The sequence below is a fragment of the Physella acuta genome, unplaced genomic scaffold (genome assembly GCF_028476545.2).
Source record: "Physella acuta isolate Inbredline_101_S28 unplaced genomic scaffold, ASM2847654v3 ptg001014l, whole genome shotgun sequence".
NCBI lineage: Eukaryota > Metazoa > Mollusca > Gastropoda > Physidae > Physella > Physella acuta.
In genome coordinates this window covers 260,904-286,996 of record NW_026732531.1, presented here as the reverse complement: position 1 = coordinate 286,996, position 26,093 = coordinate 260,904, and the positions used below count along the sequence as shown (strand labels likewise).

At 37.6% G+C, this 26,093-nt stretch overlaps 1 protein-coding gene across 1 annotated transcript in view; it reads left to right on the top strand.

Annotated features, from left to right (window-relative positions):
- The window catches only part of LOC131954592 (myosin-9-like), a 57,561-nt gene that overhangs the window by 23,252 nt on the left and 8,216 nt on the right, over positions 1-26,093 (top strand). Inside the window, exon 7 of the mRNA XM_059318367.1 lies at positions 7,037-7,120. Within this exon, the coding sequence (XP_059174350.1) occupies positions 7,037-7,120 (84 nt within the window). The remainder of the gene's footprint in view (positions 1-7,036; positions 7,121-26,093) is intronic.

Below are 26,093 nucleotides of genomic sequence, written 5' to 3'. Positions count from 1 at the left end.
GTAGTTTGGTAAGTATGTAGGCGGGTAGGTGGGTAGGTGGGTAAGTGGGTAAGTGGGTAGGTGGGTAGTTAGGTAGGTAGGTGGGTAGGTGGGTAGTAGGTAGGTAGGTAGGTGCGTCATGATGTGAAAAAATATTAAATACAAAATTGTTATTTTGGTGCGAATGAATGTTGTTACGAGAGATATGACGAATGCATGTTTGATGACGCGGATGACAGAGAGTGAAGTTTTGCCATAGGAACGGGTTGTTATAGTATGCAAGCTAGGTAGTTCGGACTAGGGAGAATGTGAAAGATACTTCGTGTAATGTCGATAGTTTTATGTTTATACGAGAATAGTAGTTGAATAATTATTGACCAAGAAAATAATAGGCATTGTGTAAAGTGATTATCGCCTGTATCGTGGTGATGGGAATGCAGATGGTAGTGGTACGCTTTAAATGGTAGTAGATCACGTGATCAAACACGACACTCTCACAGCAGCCCTAACAGTCATGTATAAATGTGTCATCTAGTCCATATGGTCTTTGTGCTAAATTTCTCTTTTGCACATTTTTCTTTGTGTTTTTTCTGGTTGCGCATTTTTCTGTTTCTGTTTGCGCTTTTTTCCGTTTGCGCTTTTTTCTGTGTGCGCTTTTTTCTGTTTGCGCTTTTTTCCGTTTGCGCTTTTTTCTGTTTGCGCTTTTTTCTGTGTGCGCTTTTTTCTGTTTGCGCTTTTTCCGTTTGCGCTTTTTTCTGTTTGCGCTTTCTTCCGTTTGCGCTTTTTTCCGTTTGCGCTTTTTTCCGTGTGCGCTTTTTTCTGTTTGCGCTTTTTTCCGTTTGCGCTTTTTTCTCTTTGCGCTTTTTTCCGTTTGCGCTTTTTTCTCTTTGCGCTTTTTTCTGTGTGCGCTTTTTTCTCTTTGCGCTTTTTTCTGTTTGCGCTTTTTTCTCTTTGCGCTTTTTTCCGTGTGCGCTTTTTTCTTTTTGCGCTTTTTTCCGTTTGCGCTTTTTTCTGTTTGCGCTTTTTTCTGTGTGCGCTTTTTTCTCTTTGCGCTTTTTTCCGTTTGCGCTTTTTTCTCTTTGCGCTTTTTTCTGTGTGCGCTTTTTTCTCTTTGCGCTTTTTTCCGTGTGCGCTTATTTCCGTTGCGCTTTTTGATTTGCGCTTTTTTCCGTTGCGCTTTTTTCCGTTGCGGTTCTTTCTGGGAACCGTTTGTGTGTTGGTTGCTGATGGGGTATCGGTCGGTGATGTTTGGTTGCTGTGTGCTGTCTTATAGTGTCTTGTCAAATTGGAAAGTAGTGTAAATACTTTCCCGCAAGTTGTGCAGGGATGTCTTTGTCGGCCGTGAACAGAGTCGTGATGGCGTATGAAAAGTTGATTACGGCTGAATACTCGGTCGCAGAGCTCACATGAGTAACGAGTCATGGTTGGGTGGGTGGTAGGTTGGGCGGCTTCCATTATTGACGAGGTGTCTAGTGTGTGGATCAGTTGGCTGCTTGGGTAGGACGGTGGCTGTAGAATAAAGATTAAAATAATTACATAAAATAAAAATCATAAAATAAAATACATACTTAAAACAAAATTAAAAAATGAAACGTACCTATGGGTTTGAACGTCTAAGTTCGATCTAGGGTTGTGTAGTTGGATGTAGCTGGAACGTTTGGTTCAGTGGATGGATCGGGGATGGGTAGGTGGCTCACAAGGCTCGGTCAATGGAGCGGCTGTCTCGTTGGGTCGGTTGTACACTAAAAAGGAATACATATGACTACTTATTTAGATACATAATTATTTAAAGGGTATTTTAATGGGGTTAGTTTCCTTAAAACATCACGTACTATTAACCTTACCTCGGTGTACGATTCAAAAAGTAAAGTAATACATGTGCGTACTTATTTAGAACAGACTTAATTAAAGGGTATTTTAATGGAGTTAGCGCCCTTAAAACAAAATTAATATTAACCTTACCTTCAATGTTAATTCCTAAAGATCTGTAAACACGCACAAAAGATGTGGTCCGTGGAAGAGTTAGGTAGACGTGATGATTGGTAAAGCTGGCGTGGGTTAGTCTCAGGAGTCAGCAGAGGTCGCAGGCTGGTTAACTGGAGGTGATGGTTGGTTTGAAGTCCGAAGTCGAAGTGATTAAAACAAAATTTTCGCGGTCATTTATACGGTTGCTCAGCCTAATTACAGCACCAGCTGTTACCTGTTGACTTTGCGGAAAGCCACTTAATGTACGTCGTTAATCATCATGACCTGTCAAACCGAGTGGTAAAACCAATTAAAGTGGTAACAGGTGTTCGCACACTTAACGCGGAGAGGAACTTAATGGCTCGCATTAATCATCATGAACTGTCAAACTGAGTGAGAAAATCAATTAAAGTGGTAACAGGTGTTCCCACACTTAATGGTGGCTTTGCGGTTAACCACTCAGCTCTTTCGATTAATTACCATAACCCCTGCGGTGTTCGCTTCGGCGAACAACACATAAAGCCACGATGCATGACCAATTTAATTAGGCGGACCCTCATTTGATGGCCCCATGGCTGCAATCAATATAATACCCATAAATCTCCGGGCGGCGCGTGTCAAAAAAAAATAAATAAAAAAAAAACCAAAGGATTGCGGATCGATAAGTAACACGTGTTGCACGGCTGGTTAATGGATGTTCTATTTTTGTAACATTCGTTGTGTTGGAGAATGTAACCTGTTTTTTGTACACGTTCGTTGTGTTGGAGAATTTAAAGCAATATACAAAGAAATAAAATGAATTTCAAACAAATAAGCAAATTACGTAACTCGTTAATAAAAATTACAGAACAAAAAAAATAATAATTTTAAAAAATTAAAAAATTTTTAAAATTGAAAAATTTAAAAATTTAAAAAATTAAAATAAACAAAATAAACAAAATAAAATTACGTAACTACTCAATAAAAATAATTAAAAAGTAAACTATGTAATTAAATTAAAATTCAAACTAATTTTAAAATAAAATTTAAAAAAACTTATTAAAACTCATTAAAAAAATCATTAAAATTATGAACTAGGTCAATGAATACGTCACAAGGTCACTAATTACGTCACAAGGTCAATGATTACGTCACAAGGTCAATGAATACGTCACAAGGTCAGTGATTACGTCACCAAAGGTGACCCACCCTCCGCTCCTCCGCCACCCTAGGGTGGGGGAGTATTTTACTATATCTCATTGCGCCAGGCTCACCCTTCACCCTCATCCTACACCCTTCACCCTGAGCCAGGCTGGGAGTATTTTACTATATCTCATTGTACCAGGCTGCGCCACCCTCCACCTCCGCCAACCCCAGTTGGCGTAGTATTTTACTATATGTCTTTGCGCCTTCCCGCGCATCCGCCTCCCCCTGCGATGCGCCAGGCTGGGAGTATTTTGCTATATGTCATTGTACATCCGCCTCCCCCAGGCGGGGAGTATTTTGCTATATAGCCTTTGCGCCTGCGCCTTCGCTCCTCCGCCAAAAATAATAATCAAAAGTGACCTAATATACAACTATTGTCTTCATGTCTTTTTCCACGTGTCAACTGTGAATCGTATCTGTTAAGTAGAAGTGTCCGAATTTTCACTCCTGCGTTTCGGTCTATACAGACTTACGACTGACGACTGACGACAGAGGAAGTGAGATAAATAAAAGCTTGTAATAACAAAAAGTCTGTTATCGAAAAAATATAGAGATAACTACAGTGCAACTGATTTTGGTTCTAGGGTGTCGGTAATTGTCATAAATATACTTGAATATTAAATTGTGTGCTTGTAAATTCATTAGCAAAAGATTACTAGCTTACACAGTGGAGCCATACGGTAGTAGGTTATTTTTAAAATTAAACTGTACTTTATCGAAAGCAACGACAATTGTATATACTCATTTAATAGCGAGTGTAGAAGAAGAAAATAAATATAACTTTACTTATCAAATGTAGATATAGTCAAGAGTTAATTGAAAACTATTGATTGTTAAAGCTTTAATAAAAAAAACAAATGTGATTTACACGTACGATGGCCATAGACGCGTATCTACAGGATACGTTTTGTAAGATACGCTTGCAATAGTAACAAATATACCACCATCAAGCAGTAATAAGCAACAATAGTAAATATAGTGTAAGTTGAAGATAATGAATGCACGCATGTTCCTAGCTTTAATATAATAAGTTGCTCATTAAAATAACAAAATAAAATTTAGCAGGAGCCTACATGTCAATTGTTAGTTAAAATAATAAAGCAAAGTAGCACACTCAATAATGCAAAACCAATTCGCCTAACAGTTGAATCAGCCTCTACAAGGAAATCTACACGGAAGATTAAAACCAACTTCGGCGAATAAGACTTAAGAGAGTGTATCTCCGATTCCCTCCCGTTATATTTACCCCTTCTTTGCCTAACTCGTGGACAGTTTCTATATTTTAAGGAACAATGTACTTGATGTACATATGATCGTTGTTCCACGTTGCTACTGTTCCATAAGTCAGATGACTACTGGTAAATCGGCTTAAAATTGTTATAGAAAATGCCTGAAAATGGGGGGGGGGGGGGGAATATTGCATAGGTGGTAACCAATATGGAAGTACATAATTAGGTTATATCTTTAGGATATATACAGACTTCATTTACTTTTACATATAACGCTGAGCTTTTTTTATATAAAATCAGAACTTGTTTTGGACCTCAGCATGACAACAGAAAGACTAGAATAATTATCATTAAAAAAGTTAAAAAAAAACCACGTTTTCTGACGAACTAAAAAGTAGAAAATAAATGCTATACATCACAATAATGCAAGCGATCACTCTACTATAAGCGATGAAAAACGTGGGGCGCCGAAGTAAAAGTTATATTACTATTGATTAGCTAACACTATTGACTTTTATTAAGAAGCTTGTAGAGAGTCAACAGTATTAGCAAATGTAAGAAAATCACGGCGCCCCACGTTTTTCATCGCTTATAGTAGAGTGATCGTTTGCATTATTGTAATGTATAGCATTTATTTTCTACTTTTAGTTCAATCAGAAAACGTGTTTTTTTTAAAAACTTTTTTAATGATAATTATTTTCTATTTTTTAGTTTTTGTTTGTTTGCATTAAAATCTTGCTATCGATTTTATCTTTTCGCATTCACTTTTTTACTTTCTCGTATATACGAAGTATAGAGAAAAACTTGTAATCGTGCAACTAAAAAATCGAGATTTTTACAAATCTCGACGTTTTACACCTCACTGATACGGAAAAACATAATTATGCAATCTTGTCCGTGTGTCTTTGTGTCTGTCTGTGTGTGTATGTGAGTATGTGTATGTGTCCGTGTGTAAACACGATAACTTGAGTACCGTTACAGCTAGGTTGATGAAATTTCATATATAAGTATTTTATCAAAATCGTAGATCCGTATCAGCTTTTGAGGGATTTCCGATAACCGGAAGTGGTACTTTTCCTACTTTGAATTTTTCAAAAGCCTATAACTTGAGTACTATTTCAGACAGTTAAATGAAATTTCACATGTAAGTAAAAGATCTAATTCGTTACCTTCTGTTAAAATTTGAGTAATTTCCGTTGACCGAAAGTAGTAATTTACGCTACTTCCGATTTCTCAAAAAACAAATGTAAATTTTTAAAGTACTAATAATATTGCGCACTATTATGCACTTTTTTATTATTCACTTGGTGTGCAATTAATTTGTCTACGAGATTTTATTCTATTTTTAAAACTTTAAGTATTTAAAATGGATTAAAAATCATGTCTATAGCCCGAGTTCCCATCCCCTGTTATTTTATATAAGAATATTCGAGAAAGGTTAGGGGAGATCACTCCCGGTTTATTTTTTGGGTAAACGAAGACAACTCTTAAAAAACACGTGCCTTGAACCCGTGTCGAGTGGTTTAGCAATCGTGTGCCCAACCACTCGACCATATCGTCTCCCCCATACTGGCCACCAGTTGTTCCGGTTGTTTGTACACAAACACCGCGTGAACACTACTCAGTAAGCAAAAAGAGGGAGAGTACCGAACCTTGTTTTCATCAAATTACAATTACTGGGTTATGTCCCTTTTTCCCCCCGTTTTTTGTACAATTATATAGCGGTCTAAAATGATCAATAAAATGTTTCCATGGATCAATTTAGTAATAATAACAATTGAATATTCTATTGTCAACGGAAACAAAGCTTCCCTGAAAATTTCGGCGCGCTAGCTAACTGGGAAGTGCCCGAAATTTCGATCGCAAGATTTGATTGGAAAGACGCGAAAGCAAGTTAAAGAAAACTTGGGAAAAAAAGAAAACGGTAGGCATGTTACAGTTTTTATACTGGTGTAAACATAAACATTCACAGTCCTATACAGCAATGTTACCACCAAAATAGAAAGAATACTAAAAAAACACAATTATAGGAGTCTGATATATAGACGAAGCATTATATTTAATCTTAGAGGCGGACTTGTTTTATTGATGTAGACTATATATGTGTATATATATATATATATATATATATATATATATATATATATATATATATAAATATATATATATATATATATATATATATATATATATATATATATATATATATATATAACTTGTCGCAGGGATAAATACATTTCTGAGGATAGACCGGAGAAATCGCACCAAGTTTGGTCGTCGGCGGACCCGCCTGATTTAGTTTAGTGAACGACTATAATTTTTATTCAACAATAGGCGTAATACATTTCTTTGTAATACTTAAATAATTTATCATTTTCATTATGATTTTTTTCTAACATTTATAAGAGATACTACAATCTGAGATGAATCATCTCAGGGAAGCATATTCTGATAGTAAGGCATTTTGTGAAAAACTCAACCAGGAAAAGGGTATAGAAAATTAATACATCATATAAAATAAACATTTGTGTTTGTTACTTTAAAAAACTTTTTCACATTCCTCACATGTACGCTACTATTTTACATTCTACTTCAGACACTCATTAATTAAATTCTCACAAGTCTCTGATTTAAAATTTAATTACCAATTTACCTTGCAATTTTTTTTATTCTACCAGAAGTGCTACATACTGAGCTTGACCATCTCAAAAAGGAATTTTCTGATAGAAAGGACTCATATGAAAAGCTCCACCAAGAAAAAGGTATGAACATCTCATATTTATAATATAATAAACATTAGTTTTGTGTTCTTCCTTAAAATTCTCACATGTATGAACTTTTTTTATCTGCTGTAGACATTTAAAAAATATTATTTTTTTAACAAGGTCAAATTTCTAGACACTATGCATAATTACTTCAAAATGTTAAACTATAGAATATATGTTATATTCTATTATTGTGTTTCCTAAAAATTCATATTGGTTTTATTGACTAAGTTTGTTTTTACAATTTTAACACATTTTACAAATTTCTACAAATTTAGTAAGTGTACAATTTAAAGCAGGTACATTTCAAACCAGTAAATATATATATTGATTGGTCGTTCATTCGCGGTCTTGTAACCAGAAGTAACACCCAGTCATCTTAGCCCCTATATTTATTCTAAAGAGCACAACACAAACGGAAAAGCAATTTTATCTTCTAAAACTAAACAAGACGACAAATGCCACTGAGATATTTTAAACGGTATCTTGGACGAACGTTCCACGACATCCCTTTATACCCAGGTAGTTCACGAGGGATGGTTTACTTTTACTTTGCAGAGGCTGATTAACACAAACCGAATAATTTTTTTTCTGGTACAATATGATTCTATTATTTTTAAAAAAAAACCTTAGCTTAGTGCAGTTTCGACCCCGAGTCGTATCAAGATAAAACACATGAGCACATGCAGAAACATTATTAAAGGTGCTAAATCATCAGAAAGCCCCTATAAACAGATCAAACGTTGCTGAATAAAACAATCTACTTATCAACACTTTATGTCAGGTTATTCACATTTATAGCTAAACTACCCACACCTCTGATATAATAATAGACAACAATATAAGACCATACCAAAGAACTAACCGCTGACCGCGGGTGAATGCTTGCTGATATGAAAAAGACAATCATTTTGTTACTCAAAGTCGGAATACCCCAACTATAGAAACGTACAAAAATAAGCAAAAGCGAAAATATAGTTCATAACATAAATGACATATTATGGTAACTTTTGGGTAGCAGCTTCAGTTAGAACGGAAAAGAGGGAAGCTTTACATGTTTAGTAGGTATAGTTAACATAAAGCTAATTATTTTATTTATTATGTTAATTGTTTTTTTTTGTTTTTTTTTTAACTCGGACCATGCATGTTTAGGAATTATACTAGGGTAGTATGGTTTTGGTTTCACAATGGGTTGGTTCAAAGTTGTTACATGCATGCTTTGGAGTTGGTAGGTTTCAAACTAGGGTCGGTAAAGTTTTCACCGAGGCAGGTTACAAAGTTGTTACATGTATGTTTTGGAAGGGGTTGGTGGATGGTTTATACTAGAGTCGGTGAAGTTTTCAACGATGCAATATTTTTTGTCTTTACATGTTCGCTTTGTGATTGTGTGTGTGTGTGTGTGTGTTTGAGTGTGAGTGTGTGTGTGAGTTCATACTAGGGTCGGTGAAGTTTTCAACAAGACAGGTTTCAAATTCGGTCCATCCATGTCTTGGAAGGGGTTGGTGGATGGTTTATACTAGGGTCGGTGAAGTTTTCCCGATGCAATATTGTTTTTGTCTTTACAAGTTCGTTTTGTGATTGTGTGTGTGTGTGTGTGAGAGAGAGAGGGAGAGAGAGCTTTTTGGTTTGACCGAAAAAAGTTTGGTTTGCGGTGTATAACAGACACCGATGCTTTGACCGCGTAGGACTTCATAGTTGGATGGGAAAGTTGTCACACCTTTTAGTTAGCTATTACAATAAATCACAAAAGATCATTTAAATGTATATAAAAATTTTATTTACTTAAAACAACTCGTGTGTGTGTGTCTGTGTCTGTGTCTGTGTGTGTGTGTGTGTGAATGTGCACCCCGTACAAAACGACAGTCTGGATAATGGCGTCGATGTTCTTCTTCTACCACATCACCCGTTTCCCAACCCCTCAACGTATTCAAACAGAAAACACACTTGACAAGGTCGCCAGGTCCAATGAAGATAAAACCATTTTTAGCCAAACTGATAGGGTCCACAGGGTAGACGTCGGACCAACACCCTGAAAATGTTTGCAACCTTTCCTCCTCATCAGGCAACCTGAAGTCAATGTCGCTGTCGGAAGCTGGGCTGGGTGGTGGTGGTGGCGTCTCATCAAGGGGTTCAATAAAGGTTCCACCTATAGGTCGCTGTACAAACACTCTCTCATAACCTAGATTCATCTCCCCTTGATTAGTCTCATGAAAGCTACTGAGCATCTGTACAGGATACGATCTCACTTCATCCGGTCCAATATCAAGACCAGTTTCCGTTTGCTCCAACATTCCCGTGCTCTCAGTGGAATCCCATCCACAGCACTGAAGACAAAAACATTCAACGGACATGGTATAGGGTTCTTATACTGCGGTGTATATAGTATTCCCTGAATACTGTTTTACCACGCCTGGGTGGGCTACCGCTCAATGCCGTAAAGAGCTGTTTCCAACTCGGATCCAGTATTTTAAATGGTTGATTTTGATTCCAGTCATACATCTTGTACAGGATACCGAGTTACATAACTTTCAGGGACAAGTAACAAAACAATAACTCACATCAAAAATTAAAAAAAGGCCGTTTATATAATAAGTTTTTATTGAATAAAAACAACCCCATCAGCATACAGTCAAGGTTCTGTCTTATTTACATATTTACATTAAAGTCTCGTTAAAGGCACGATTGGTAAACTAAAAGGTCTTATATGTCTAGGGGAGATGTTGTGTCATTGTCTGCGTCTACTTGTCTTTTAATATAAAAGTAAGAAAGTGAGTTTCTGTGTTGGGTGTAAGTATATATCCCCGTGTTGTATGCTCTGAACCCTGTGTTTGTCCCACCACTTGGTTCCTTTGTTGTGAGGACCTGCATGAAAGATTCTTTGCCTAGTGTGTTGTGATTTTTAGATAATCCTTTGGTTGATGTTTTATTATAGTCGCCAAAACAGTGGTACGTCTTGCTACATAAAGATACCATCCCATCCCCTTCATATTCTAGCTTAAACAACCCCGGTGTTCTCTTTTCATAAATTTTCCTAGCCCTACACCCCAGACAATGACTATCTACCGTGCCTTTGCCGCTTATAAATTGTGGTCTATGTAAGTCGCATACTTCTGAGGGGAACCATTTATCGTAAATGTCAAAAAACTCGTGTTCTAGTCCCGGTCTAACGGCTTTTAACAAGTCATCGGTACTTAAGGCTAAGTATAAACTGTCAGTGTCCATCTCACATAGCTGAAAGTCTGTTCTATCTATATACCTGTCTATAAAATCATAATAAAATTCTAACATCCTAAGTTTCGCGTACTGATAAACGAAAAACCCTATCTGAAGAGGGAGATCCCAAACTATCTTCTTTTTTAACGTTTCTACTTCGTAAACATCATCGGTAAGTTTTGTTATTTTTTTTTAAATCGCAGATTATTAATACAAACCCCTATATCCCTAGCACTACAGTAGGTCATGTCCGCATGTCGTGTTTTATCCGTCAAAGTTTTACCATATGCCGCGTTTCCTAACAATTTCATTGTTTCACTCGTTATCGCGTATTTGTCGTCTATGTCCCCCTTTCTTCGCGCGTCTAAAACTGTATCCCCAAATGTCTTAAAACAGGAAACCGGATTATATTCAACTACTTGATAAATTTTAGTTACTACCAACCCATGATTTAAATACCACTTTAAAAGGGGGGTCGCTAATAAAATTTTCTCCCCTGTAAAGCTACCGATTAAAGTCCGTCTACCGCTAGTTAATAAGTTGTTGTCGAGCGCGTATTGTCTCATAAACGGTCCGATGTCGTCGCGCGTAACGTTAGTACTTTTGAAAATCGGTGTCATCTCACTAAAATGTTCTCTTAAACTATCCGGTACTTTAATGTCGCATTCTATCAGTCCAAAACATGAGTCGTCTAAAACAGAATCGATGATCTGTTTTTCAGTCAGGGGCCATTTCTTACCATAGCTCGGTGTCGGTGTCTTTTGTGATTTGTCAATAGAGTTTAAATACTCTTTAATAGTTGGGTTCATTTTTATGTGGTTCCCCCACTCACATTCCCACATTTCTACGACTTTAACGTCAACAGTATCTGTAATGTGACCTACTTAGGTCTTTTTGCTTTATTTATATTTAATCTCCTGAGTTATGTATTTGTCCTTGGGAGAATTGTCAGTTCACTGGTACGAATCGGTCAACTGAACTCTGTCACATCAGGTGATTGTATTTTTAATCCCTGGCAGAACCTCAACCAATGGTCTTGCGACTGTGAGGATCCTTGACAGATCCTCAACCAATAGTCGTAAGACTTTTGAGTTATTTCCCCTTAATCTGAGTTGTATTTAATCTCGGGTTTTTTCATGTCTAAAGGCAGCCAGATTGACCTTTGGACCAGGAGAGTTGTGCCGGTGGTTATGTGTGCCACTTTTTCAGTATTGTTATTTTGTGACATGATTAACACCTTTTGTATAAGGTATTGTGTGGCAAGTTGTAGTATTTCTAATATTTTGTTCTGGTGTATTATTGCACCTTTTTGATTACTTCGGTGATAGTTTGACCTTTATTTGGATTTCTATTGTTGTAGAGGCAATAAGTCTCTTCTTCGTTTTATGTGGTAATTATGATGCCATTCAGTTGTGTGAAGTATTGATCTTTATTGGTGTATAATATACTAAGCCACAGCTGTGATATATTGTGATTTTCTCAAACTGTAAGTTGGAGTTTTTGAGTTTATTTATTGTACTCTTAGAGTCTGTACATTTTGAACTTACCTAGTGTCATAATCTTGTACATTTATTAAAAAGGTATTGATAGTTTAAGTCGTGTTGAGTCTCTTCGATTTGTCGTGTTTTACCTCTAGACACCATTAACGAGCTCACGGCAAGTTGTTGGGATTCCATTAGAGTGACTTCTATCGGTACCATACCAAACGAACCTGGGGTGTCCGCTCCCTCCGCGGCTGTCGGAGAGCGGTCCATAACAAGTGAGGGCTCGACCGGTATTTTGATTTATGTGCAAGTTTGGCACTGGTTTGAGTTTGTGATCTAGAGTTAGGTCAGAAGTTCGAATAAGTTGAGCTAGTTCTTAAGTAGTTGTTTTTGTTATCAGTTGAAGGTAAACATTGTTACTTGTTAGCTATGGAGGCTTTGTTGTTAAGTCCTACTGTGGAAGCAGTTGAGAACTTAGGTAGGAAAGATTTGATAACAGTTGTCAAAGAGTTAAACCTGGAGTATACTGTTACGCAGACCTCTAGGGTGTTGAAGGACAAAGTTATTGTCTACTTCATTAATGAAGGTATGTTAGATGAGAGTCTCCTTTCTGAAGTTTTGGCACGGGAAGTGAAAGTTGTTGATAAAGAGTTTGAGGCCAGACTAAAGTAGAAAGAGAAGTTCAGATGAAGAGGTTAGAGTATGAGTTTGGTAATATTGGCAGTAGTACGAGGTCAGGAGGTCCATCTCAGTTGTCTGTAGCCCAAACATTGGCCCAGTTTTGCAAATTGGTCCCTAAGTTTGATGAGTCAGACCTTGTTGTATTTTTTAATACATTTGAAAACCTGGCCGAAAGTTGTCAATGGCCTAGTAACGTAGTCACAACGTTATTAAGCACTGTTTTAATTGGTAAGGCTGCCACCACATACCAGGCACTCTCTCGCGAAGTCCAATCCGATTATAAAAAGGTCAAGGTTGCCATTCTGAAGGCTTACGAAGTAACTCCAGAAGCCTACAGAACTAAGTTCAGAAAAATTAGGAAACAACAGAACCAAACCTATGTTGAGTTCCTTTTTGAAAAAGAAAAGGTCTTTTCAAGATGGCTCCATTCTGAGAATGTCGACGACTTCGACAAACTCAGAAGTCTGATACTAAGAGAAGATTTCCTCAACGCAGTACCAGAAGAGATCAGACTACACATCTTGGATAACCGAATAACAGACATCAAAAGGGCAGCAGAGTCAGCTGATACCTACGAGCTGGTGCATAAGAAGTCACAGGGTTCTGGTACCAAATTCAATCCGGTACTCCCTCTCATCAGCAACAATCTCCCTGCTGGCCAGTTGCTGAGATCTCGTCAGTCACCACAGAAACCCAGAGTCATAGCCAGGCAACGACTGATCTGCCACTATTGTTCCAAGCCTGGGCACGTCATCAAGAACTGTTTCCTGCGACAACGAGACAACAGAGAGTATATACGAACATCATCTCGCAACGCTCTCCCCCATCAAGCAAGTCCAAAGGTGAACCGCGCCCGTCGTGATGACACTACACCAACGTGCCCACAGGGAGGTAATGAAGTGCCCAACACTTTCGTCCAGTCATCTTATGACTATCCTCTTCACCATCCGGGTACATCAGAAGCAACCAGTTGTGAAGAATCGAGAACTGTTGGCTTCACGTCATTCATGACAGATGCTGTCATCAGCAACCCTGGAGATCCAGCATCATCGCGGAACATCGTAGTCCTGAGAGACACTGGGGCTTCTCAGTCACTTTTGCTGAGAAACTCATTGAACATTGCACCAGAAACCAACACCGGTGATGTCACCATCATCCAAGGAGTGGGAGCTGAACCAACAGTGGTTCCACTACATAAGTTCAAACTGAGACACCAGCTCATCCAAGGAGATGTCATCCTTGGGGTGATAGACTCCATACCTGTCCCAGGAGTACACCTGCTTCTAGGGAATGACCTTGCGGGAAGCAAAGTATACCCCTATACGGTTCAAAACCCTTTGTCAACAGTTCCAGATAATGATAATGAACTTTATCCTGCATGTGTGGTGACAAGAAGCCAGACCAAACAATTGGCTGACATAGCGCATGGACCACTCCTACCATCATCGTCGGGAGATCCATCTCCCAAACTGGAGTCTATGCTTCCAGAGGAAACAAGCCTGGGCTTACCCCTGAGGATATCTCAGGAAGACATCATTAAAGCTCAACAAGTCGACGCGGAACTCAAAGCAATGGTCGAAAGATCACTCTCAGCTGACGATGGGGAGTATTTCTCCGAGAAGGACCTCTTCTTTCGTCGTTCTGTACCAGTGGATGCCTCGCCTGCTGAATCATGGTTGGGTAAAAACCAGCTGTGGGTTCCTCCACCTTATCGGCATGAAATACTGAAACTGGCACATGACCATCCGATGTCAGCGCACCCAGGAGTCAAGAAAACCCTGGCGAAGATCAAAGAACTGTATTTTTGGCCGAAAATGAAGAATGATGTGTCGCGTTACTGCAAAAGTTGCACGAACTTTCAGTTGGCCGGGAAGCCCAACCAGAACATTCCTAAGGCCCCTTTGAATCCAATTCCTGTGTTACAAGAACCCTTCTCCAAAATCATCATGGACTGTGTAGGTCCCTTGCCTAAAACCAAGCCGGCAACGAGTACTTACTTACCTTTATGTGTTCGAGTACCCGTTTTCCCGAGGCGTTCCCCTTACGGAACATTAAGGCAAAGACTGTAGTCAGAGCCATGACACGGGTTTTCACTACCTTTGGATTACCTAGAATCGTTCAAACAGACCAAGGTAGCAACTTCACCAGCCACCATTTTCAGGAAGCGTTAGCCAAGCTAGGCGTCACCCACGTCACCAGCTCAGCCTACCACCCTCAGTCTCAAGGTGTACTTGAGAGGTTTCACCAGTCACTGAAAACCATGCTGAGAACGTTCGTTAAAAGTAACACCCAGTGGGATGAAACTGTTCCATGGATTATTTTCGCCGCTAGAGACTGTGTTCAGGAGTCTCTAGGTTACTCTCCTTTTCAGCTTGTGTTTGGACATTCTGTCCGTGGTCCCCTGAAGCTGATCCACGAGCGTTGGACAGGTACCAGTAAAGATCCTCTGGAGAACTTTGACGATTTTCACGTTCGATTGAAAGCCGTGTGCGAACTGGCTCACAAGAACTTAAGAAAGGCCCAAGTGAGAATGAAAGGACTGTATGATAAGAGTTCTCGTAAACGAACATTCAATCCAGGCGAGAAAGTTCTTGTGCTCGTGCCTAACTTGAACAATGCGTTATCCCTAAGATATTGTGGACCCTTTACGGTGCATTCAAAATTAAGTGATTTGAACTATGTTGTCAATACGCCAGACAGAAGAAAGAAACAGACAGTGTATCATGTTAACTCACTGAAAAAGTATTATGATAATTGTAACAATTTTCATTCCACAGCTAAAATTACTTTACCTATGGGTTCAAATGTTTCTAATGATGTGATAAATGATAAACTGAAACCCCCAAAATTGCTAAATTCTTCCTTTTTAGATCATTTAAATGACCACCTTATGCATTTGTCCATTGAGGAAAGCCATAGATTGTCTCAGTTATTCGAGACATTTCCATCTATTTTTGGGGATGTCCCCAAAGAAGCAAAGGTACCACCTCATGATGTAGATGTAGGAGATGCGAAGGCTGTCAAACAACATCCCTAAAGAGTTAACCCAGAAAAGGCTATTTTGATAAAAGATGAAATTGATTACATGATCAAGAATGATATCATTGAACCCAGTTTCAGCAATTGGAGTTCCCCCTGCCTGTTAGTCCCGAAAGACGGTGGATCTTTCAGGTTTGTGACCGACTTTAGGAAGGTCAATGCGCTCACCAAAGCTGATTCCTACCCATTACCTCGAATAGAGGACGTTATTGATAAAGTTGGTCAAGCTAAGATAATTTCCAAAGTTGATCTACTGGCAGGATACTGGCAAATCCCCTTATCTGACCGTGCAAAAGAAATATCTGCTTTTGTAACCCCTAATGGTTTTTATAGATACAAACGTATGCCTTTTGGTATGCGAAATGCTGGTCAAACTTTCCAGCGTATCATTAACTCTGTCATTGCTGACATTGACCAATGTGAGTCCTACATAGATGATATAGTTGTATTTTCTGATACTTTTGAAGAGCATATTGTTCAGTTAACTAACCTTTTCAGAAAATTGTCTGAAGTTAATTTTACTGTAAACCTGCATAAAAGTGATTTTTGTAAAGGTTCAATTACCTATTTGGGTTATCAAGTGGGAACTAACCAAGTTAGGCCCATTGAAGCTAAAGTAGATGCTATTGTGAAGTTGCCTCCTCCCAAAAATTGTAAAGAAATCAAAAAGTTCCTTGGGATGGCAGGTTACTATAGGCGGTTTTGTGAAAACTTTTCAGCTGTAGCTGAACCACTTACTGCCTTATTGAAAAAGGGTGTTGAGTTTGAATGGTCAACTAAATGTCATGAATCTTTTTTGACCATTAAGTCATTTTTATCTAATGCTCCTGTTATGGCTGCACCAGATTTCAGCAAGCCTTTTAAACTTGCCATTGATGCTAGCAATTTAGCCATTGGCTCAGTCTTATTCCAGGAAGACAACCGAGGGATCGATCATCGAATAGCCTTTTCCTCTAGAAAGTTAAATGAGAACCAAAAGAATTACTCCACTATTAAAAAGGAAGCTTTAGCTTTGGTTTTGTCCTTACAACATTTTGAAGTCTATGTCACTTCTTCCATCAATCCAGTCATGGTATTTTCTGACCATGATCCTCTTAAATTTACCTCTAAGTTAGGACAGAAGAATCACAGAATATTGAGATGGTGTTTATATTTCCAAAATTTTAATTTGGTAATTTCCCATATTAAAGGAACTGACAACATTGTAGCTGACTGTTTGTCAAGAATGTAAAACAACTTTTGATGTTCACATTGATCTTGTGAAACTTTTTTGGTTAGTTATAACCATTTTGCAAATGTTATGGTTGATTAAACTGTAGCCTAGTGGCTGGAGTTCCAAGCTTTCAATCAGATCAGAATTGTACGGTTTTTTTCAAAACTGATTACTTGTTGAAAATGCCTGTTATTTTCAAATGAACCCTATTTAAAGGTGGTTTTGTATTATGTGTATTAAGTTAGTATAAAATGTATCACATTATTCAATTGATGTTATATGGGGAGATTTAAAAAAAGGAATTAAGTTGTAAGTTTCCCACATATTATATCCAGATGGATATGTTTTGTTACCTTTGCATAAGGAACTTTGATGTATTATTATTTTGGGAAGGATTATTCCCCTTTGGTAAATTGTAAAAAGGTGAATTTAAATTTCCCTTTAAATTTTATGGATGGTTTTCCTGACATAGAAATTTTGTTAGTTACTATAATTGGACAATTTTTATGTTCAATATAGTGATTGCCATTTTTTGTGTAACAAAAATGCCTCTCTAAAAGGGAGGGGATGTGACCTACTTAGGTCTTTTTGCTTTATTTATATTTAATCTCCTGAGTTATGTATTTGTCCTTGGGAGAATTGTCAGTTCACTGGTACGAATCGGTCAACTGAACTCTGTCACATCAGGTGATTGTATTTTTAATCCCTGGCAGAACCTCAACCAATGGTCTTGCGACTGTGAGGATCCTTGACAGATCCTCAACCAATAGTCGTAAGACTTTTGAGTTATTTCCCCTTAATCTGAGTTGTATTTAATCTCGGGTTTTTTCATGTCTAAAGGCAGCCAGATTGACCTTTGGACCAGGAGAGTTGTGCCGGTGGTTATGTGTGCCACTTTTTCAGTATTGTTATTTTGTGACATGATTAACACCTTTTGTATAAGGTATTGTGTGGCAAGTTGTAGTATTTCTAATATTTTGTTCTGGTGTATTATTGCACCTTTTTGATTACTTCGGTGATAGTTTGACCTTTATTTGGATTTCTATTGTTGTAGAGGCAATAAGTCTCTTCTTGGTTTTATGTGGTAATTATGATGCCATTCAGTTGTGTGAAGTATTGATCTTTATTGGTGTATAATATACTAAGCCACAGCTGTGATATATTGTGATTTTCTCAAACTGTAAGTTGGAGTTTTTGAGTTTATTTATTGTACTCCTAGAGTCTGTACATTTTGAACTTACCTAGTGTCATAATCTTGTACATTTATTAAAAAGGTATTGATAGTTTAAGTCGTGTTGAGTCTCTTCGATTTGTCGTGTTTTACCCCTAGACAGCATTAACGAGCTCACGGCAAGTTGTTGGGATTCCATTAGAGTGACTTCTATCGGTACCATACCAAACAAACCTGGGGTGTCCGCTCCCTCCGCGGCTGTCGGAGAGCGGTCCATAACAAGTAAGGTACTTCGTAATTTCGTTTGTCTTTTTAAATAACTCAGTCAAGGGTCTGTTACTAATAGGATTTACTGTTCTGTCTTTAGTTAAAGGGCAGTCAGGGTGTCCACGAAAGAGGCAGCCATGGAACTGATAAACGGTTCGAGTGTTCGCGTCCCACCCATCTACTCTTATATGGCGGGATCCTAAGCTAACTTCGCCCCCGTTAAACGCGGTTTTTAAAGTTACCCCCTTTGTTTTTGAAACCCACGATAACCACTGAAAGGCCTGTTCCCCATAATGATTCGCTTTACGCGGTCTAAACCCCTCCTCACTATTTCTAATAATCGGAAATCCCGTCGGCATTTTTTGCATTAAAGACCGTAAATAATGAACCCTTTTCGTGATGTCTATGAAAAATAACGGAGGGGCCGCCTACGATATTATTTCGGATTGTTTTATGTAACTCTGATTTGAGCTCGGAACACAAAGAAAAAGAAACGTTTTTGGGAAGTGTTTTAAATAAGTATTTTAAGGTTACCCCCGGGACAGAAATCGCGTCTTTGAAAATATCAACCCCTAAATTTTTGTAAAAATTAGTTTGCTGCTCGAGCGCCTCGATAAACGGTTTTACATCGATATTGTTGTACCATATAAGATAATCTTTAAAAGTTTGCATCCCCTTCTCTACCCAAATTTGCCTACACATCGCGTACTCCTCGTCTGAAATGTTACAATTTTTTAATGATGAAAAAAAGGCCGAATGCGGAGGTAAACACGTTTCATCTAAGACGGCTATATTTTTGACATATTCGTACGGGAAAAAGCCTTTGGTCTCTTTAACATTATACGCGGCGAGGTATTTACTATAGCTAAACCCTGGTGCTAGATAATTAACTATATCTAAGAACTTTAATTTATTTGTTGATATACACATGAAATTATTATTTCTTTTAACTACATATTTAAACGGTGTTTGTTTATCTTCTACGTCGTCTTCATCATCGTTACAACTAGATCTAGGTCCCTCCTCTAACCCCTCTTCTGTGTTTGAATAAGCTAAAAAGTACTGAATAAAATACGGCTTAACGAGATTTATATCGTATTTTCCTGAATTAAACCTTATAACCGGCATTTGTCGCAAATACTCGTCTAATCTACCGCTAAGAAACCTATCAAACCCTTTGTCGTTCGACTTATTATCACTACCCCTAGCTTTAGGTGGAAATAACTTCCTGATTTGCTTAAAAATAGGATCGAATTGTTTTCTCAAAATTCCATAAGCTGCCTCAGCGATTATGTGGAGTCTGTCAATAACTCTAGTCACTAATTCTTGAGGGTCACCAGTCGAAATAAAACAGATGGGTTCGACGAACCCATCTACGTTTGCGGCAACAGAGCAAGACAAAGGCACGTGTTTGGCTACGCTTTTTGTAACTCTACCTAACGTGGGTAACTCGGTATGGTCGAAATAGCATTCGAAATCGTAAGTTGCTCGGAAGGGATAAACAAAGTTACTATCTACATCTAACCCATAGGACGCTAAAAACTCCCAGATTGTTTGCTGTGTCTGATAAAGCCCTCCCTTATACCTATCTACGGGTTTCCCCCCATTACACCCTTTCACGTGTCTGTTCAATTGTTGAACGGTGGGCCATAATTTGTTACACACAAAACACGCGAAAGAGTAACCCGCCCCACCTATATTATTAATGTACATAAACTGATTTTGAAAAAATAAAAGATACAGTCTCCCTAAACCTATCACTACTTCTAAGTTTCGGAGAAAGGATCTGGTTTTCGTCAAATTCAAAAATCTCAATATTTACACTAAAACAGGACTCTAAGAGGGGAATTTCGACCAACCTAACCCCGCTAAATTTATCCAAGCTCCTGAGACCTTGGTGCGCTTGCCACTGTTTCGCGAGTTTTAATGTTGGTTTGCTAAGATTTATTATGGATGCTCCTAAATGTGTGGCTAAACATCTAAAAAAGGAAAAATTGTCTGTGTAGGGTTTTGAATTTGAATCCTGTTGTAACATGTTAATGGTGTGATTATGTTTAATAAAGTCAGGAATGTCTGTAAGACGGGATGTGGGTGAAGCTTTGTCTGTGGTCGTGTGTAAGCCTACTGCATCTCCCCTAAGGTCGTCTACAGGAAAAATAGGGGTGTGTGAATTAAGGTTACTGTCATTGTTAGCCTTTACGCGTTTGTTGTTTGCTATGTCGTCATACGTCGTATGTCGTTTTAAGGGGCTAGTGTTGGTTGCAGTATGGTCTGTTTGACTCGCTGATGGGAGTTGGACAGTATGTGTGTCGGTCACTAATGTGGGTTGGTGTGTTTGTGTGTTGGTTGCTGATGGGGTATCGGTCGGTGATGTTTGGTTGCTGTGTGCTGTCTTATAGTGTCTTGTCAAATTGGAAAGTAGTGTAAATACTTTCCCGCAAGTTGTGCAGGGATGTCTTTGTCGGCCGTGAACAGAGTCGTGATGGCGTATGAAAAGTTGATTACGGCTGAATACTCGGTCGCAGAGCTCACATGAGTAACGAGTCATGGTTGGGTGGGTGGTAGGTTGGGCGGCTTCCATTATTGACGAGGTGTCTAGTGTGTGGATCAGTTGGCTGCTTGGGTAGGACGGTGGCTGTAGAATAAAGATTAAAATAATTACATAAAATAAAAATCATAAAATAAAATACATACTTAAAACAAAATTAAAAAATGAAACGTACCTATGGGTTTGAACGTCTAAGTTCGATCTAGGGTTGTGTAGTTGGATGTAGCTGGAACGTTTGGTTCAGTGGATGGATCGGGGATGGGTAGGTGGCTCAATAGGCTCGGTCAATGGAGCGGCTGTCTCGTTGGGTCGGTTGTACACTAAAAAGGAATACATATGACTACTTATTTAGATACATAATTATTTAAAGGGTATTTTAATGGGGTTAGTTTCCTTAAAACATCACGTACTATTAACCTTACCTCGGTGTACGATTCAAAAAGTAAAGTAATACATGTGCGTACTTATTTAGAACAGACTTAATTAAAGGGTATTTTAATGGAGTTAGCGCCCTTAAAACAAAATTAATATTAACCTTACCTTCAATGTTAATTCCTAAAGATCTGTAAACACGCACAAAAGATGTGGTCCGTGGAAGAGTTAGGTAGACGTGATGATTGGTAAAGCTGGCGTGGGTTAGTCTCAGGAGTCAGCAGAGGTCGCAGGCTGGTTAACTAGAGGTGATGGTTGGTTTGAAGTCCGAAGTCGAAGTGATTAAAACAAAATTTTCGCGGTCATTTATACGGCTGCTCAGCCTAATTACAGCACCAGCTGTTACCTGTTGACTTCGCGGAAAGCCACTTAATGTACGTCGTTAATCATCATGACCTGTCAAACCGAGTGGTAAAACCAATTAAAGTGGTAACAGGTGTTCCCACACTTAACGTGGAGAGGAACTTAATGGCTCGCATTAATCATCATGAACTGTCAAACTGAGTGAGAAAATCAATTAAAGTGGTAACAAGTGTTCCCACACTTAATGGTGGCTTTGCGGTTAACCACTCAGCTCTTTCGATTAATTACCATAACCCCTGCGGTGTTCGCTTCGGCGAACAACACATAAAGCCACGATGCATGACCAATTTAATAAGGCGGACCCTCATTTGATGGCCCCATGGCTGCAATCAATATAATACCCATAAATCTCCGGGCGGCGCGTGTCAAAAAAAAAACAAAAAAAAACAAAGGATTGCGGATCGATAAGTAACACGTGTTGCACGGCTGGTTAATGGATGTTCTATTTTTGTAACATTCGTTGTGTTGGAGAATGTAACCTGTTTTTTGTACACGTTCGTTGTGTTGGAGAATTTAAAGCAATATACAAAGAAATAAAATGAATTTCAAACAAATAAGCAAATTACGTAACTCGTTAATAAAAATTACAAAACAAAAAAATAATAATTTTAAAAAATTAAAAAAATTTAAAAATTTAAAAATTTAAAAATTTAAAAATTTAAAAATTTAAAAATTTAAAAAATTAAAATAAACAAAATAAACAAAATAAAATTACGTAACTACTCAATAAAAATAATTAAAAAGTAAACTATGTAATTAAATTAAAATTCAAACTAATTTTAAAATAAAATTTAAAAAAACTTATTAAAACTCATTAAAAAAATCATTAAAATTACGTAACTAGGTCAATGAATACGTCACAAGGTCACTAATTACGTCACAAGGTCAATGATTACGTCACAAGGTCAATGAATACGTCACAAGGTCAGTGATTACGTCACCAAAGGTGACCCACCCTCCGCTCCTCCGCCACCCTAGGGTGGGGGAGTATTTTACTATATCTCATTGCGCCAGGCTCACCCTTCACCCTCACCCTTCACCCTGCGCCAGGCTGGGAGTATTTTACTATATCTCATTGTACCAGGCTGCGCCACCCTCCACCTCCGCCAACCCCAGTTGGCGTAGTATTTTACTATATGTCTTTGCGCCTTCCCGCGCATCCGCCTCCCCCTGCGATGCGCCAGGCTGGGAGTATTTTGCTATATGTCATTGTACATCCGCCTCCCCCAGGCGGGGAGTATTTTGCTATATAGCCTTTGCGCCTGCGCCTTCGCTCCTCCGCCAAAAATAATAATCAAAAGTGACCTAATATACAACTATTGTCTTCATGTCTTTTTCCACGTGTCAACTGTGAATCGTATCGGTCAAGTAGAAGTGTCCGAATTTTCACTCCTGCGTTTCGGTCTAGACAGACTTACGACTGACGACTGACGACAGAGGAAGTGAGTTAAATAAAAGCTTGTAATAACAAAAAGTCTGTTATCGAAAAAATATAGAGATAACTACAGTGCAACTGATTTTGGTTCTAGGGTGTCGGTAATTGTCATAAATATACTTGAATATTAAATTGTGTGCTTGTAAATTCATTAGCAAAAGATTACTAGCTTACACAGTGGAGCCATACGGTAAGTAGGTTATTTTTAAAATTAAACTGTACTTTATCGAAAGCAACGACAATTGTATATACTCATTTAATAGCGAGTGTAGAAGAAGAAAATAAATATAACTTTACTTATCAAATGTAGATATAGTCAAGAGTTAATTGAAAACAATTGATTGTTAAAGCTTTAATAAAAAAAACAAATGTGATTTACACGTACGATGGCCATAGACGCGTATCTACAGGATACGTTTTGTAAGATACGCTTGCAATAGTAACAAATATACCACCATCAAGCAGTAATAAGCAACAATAGTAAATATAGTGTAAGTTGAAGATAATGAATGCACGCATGTTCCTAGCTTTAATATAATAAGTTGCTCATTAAAATAACAAAATAAAATTTAGCAGTAGCCTACATGTCAATTGTTAGTTAAAATAATAAAGCAAACTAGCACACTCAATAATGCAAAACCAATTCGCCTAACAGTTGAATCAGCCTCTACAAGGAAATCTACACGGAAGATTAAAACCAACATCGGCGAATAAGACTTAAGAGAGTGTATCTACGATTCCCTCCCGTTATATTTACCCCTTCTTTGCCTAACTCGTGGACAGTTTCTATATTTTAAGGAACAATGTACTTGATGTACATATGATCGTTGTTCCACGTTGCTACTGTTCCATAAGTCAGATGACTACTGGTAAATCGGCTTAAAATTGTTATAGAAAATGCCTGAAAATGGGGGGGGGGGGAATATTGCATAGGTGGTAACCAATATGGAAGTACATTATTAGGTTATATCTTTAGGATATATACAGACTTCATTTACTTTTACATATAACGCTGAGCTTTTTTTATATAAAATCAGAACTTGTTTTAGACCTCAGCATGACAACAGAAAGACTAGAATAATTATCATTAAAAAAGTTAAAAAAAACCCACGTTTTCTGAAGAACTAAAAAGTAGAAAATAAATGCTATACATCACAATAATGCAAGCGATCACTCTACTATAAGCGATGAAAAACGTGGGGCGCCGAAGTAAAAGTTATATTACTATTGATTAGCTAACACTATTGACTTTTATTAAGAAGCTTGTAGAGAGTCAACAGTATTAGCAAATGTAAGAAAATCACGGCGCCCCACGTTTTTCATCGCTTATAGTAGAGTGATCGTTTGCATTATTGTAATTTATAGCATTTATTTTCTACTTTTTAGTTCAATCAGAAAACGTGTTTTTTTAAAAACTTTTTTAATGATAATTATTTTCTATTTTTTAGTCTTTGTTTGTTTGCATTAAAATCTTGCTATCGATTTTATCTTTTCGCATTCACTTTTTTACTTTCTCGTATATACGAAGTATAGAGAAAAACTTGTAATCGTGCAACTAAAAAATCGAGATTTTTACAAATGTCGACGTTTTACACCTCACTGATACGGAAAAACATAATTATGCAATCTTGTCCGTGTGTCTTTGTGTCTGTCTGTGTGTGTATGTGTGTGTGTGTATGTGTCCGTGTGTAAACACGATAACTTGAGTACCGTTACAGCTAGGTTGATGAAATTTCATATATAAGTATTTTATCAAAATCGTAGATCCGTATCAGCTTTTGAGGGATTTCCGATAACCGGAAGTGGTACTTTTCCTACTTTGAATTTTTCAAAAGCCTATAACTTGAGTACTGTTTCAGACAGTTAAATGAAATTTCACATGTAAGTAAAAGATCTAATTCGTTACCTTCTGTTAAAATTTGAGTAATTTCCGTTGACCGAAAGTAGTAATTTACGCTACTTCCGATTTCTCAAAAAAACAAATGTAAATTTTTAATGTACTAATAATATTGCGCACTATTATGCACTTTTTTATTATTCACTTGGTGTGCAATTAATTTGTCTACGAGATTTTATTCTATTTTTAAAACTTTAAGTATTTAAAATGGATTAAAAATCATGTCTATAGCCCGAGTTCCCATCCCCTGTTATTTTATATAAGAATATTCGAGAAAGGTTAGGGGAGATCACTCCCGGTTTATTTTTTGGGTAAACGAAGACAACTCTTAAAAAACACGTGCCTTGAACCCGTGTCGAGTGGTTTAGCAATCGTGTGCCCAACCACTCGACCATATCGTCTCCCCCATACTGGCCACCAGTTGTTCCGGTTGTTTGTACACAAACACCGCGTGAACACTACTCAGTAAGCAAAAAGAGGGAGAGTACCGAACCTTGTTTTCATCAAATTACAATTACTGGGTTATGTCCCTTTTTCCCCCACGTTTTTTGTACAATTATATAGCGGTCTAAAATGATCAATAAAATGTTTCCATGGATCAATTTAGTAATAATAACAATTGAATATTCTATTGTCATCGGAAACAAAGCTTCCCTGAAAATTTCGGCGCGCTAGCTAACTGGGAAGTGCCCGAAATTTCGATCGCAAGATTTGATTGGAAAGACGCGAAAGCAAGTTAAAGAAAACTTGGGAAAAAAAGAAAACGGTAGGCATGTTACAGTTTTTATACTGGTGTAAACATAAACATTCACAATCCTATACAGCAATGTTACCACCAAAATAGAAAGAATACTAAAAAAACACAATTATAGGAGTCTGATATATAGACGAAGCATTATATTTAATCTTAGAGGCGGACTTGTTTTATTGATGTAGACTATATATGTGTATATATATATATATATATATATATATACACACACATATATATATATATATATATATATATATATATATATATATATATATATATATATATATATATATATATATATATATAACTTGTCGCAGGGATAAATACATTTCTGAGGATAGACCGGAGAAATCGCACCAAACTTGGTCGTCGGCGGACCCGCCTGATTTAGTTTAGTGAACGACTATAATTTTTATTCAACAATAGGCGTAATACATTTCTTTGTAATACTTAAATAATTTATCATTTTCATT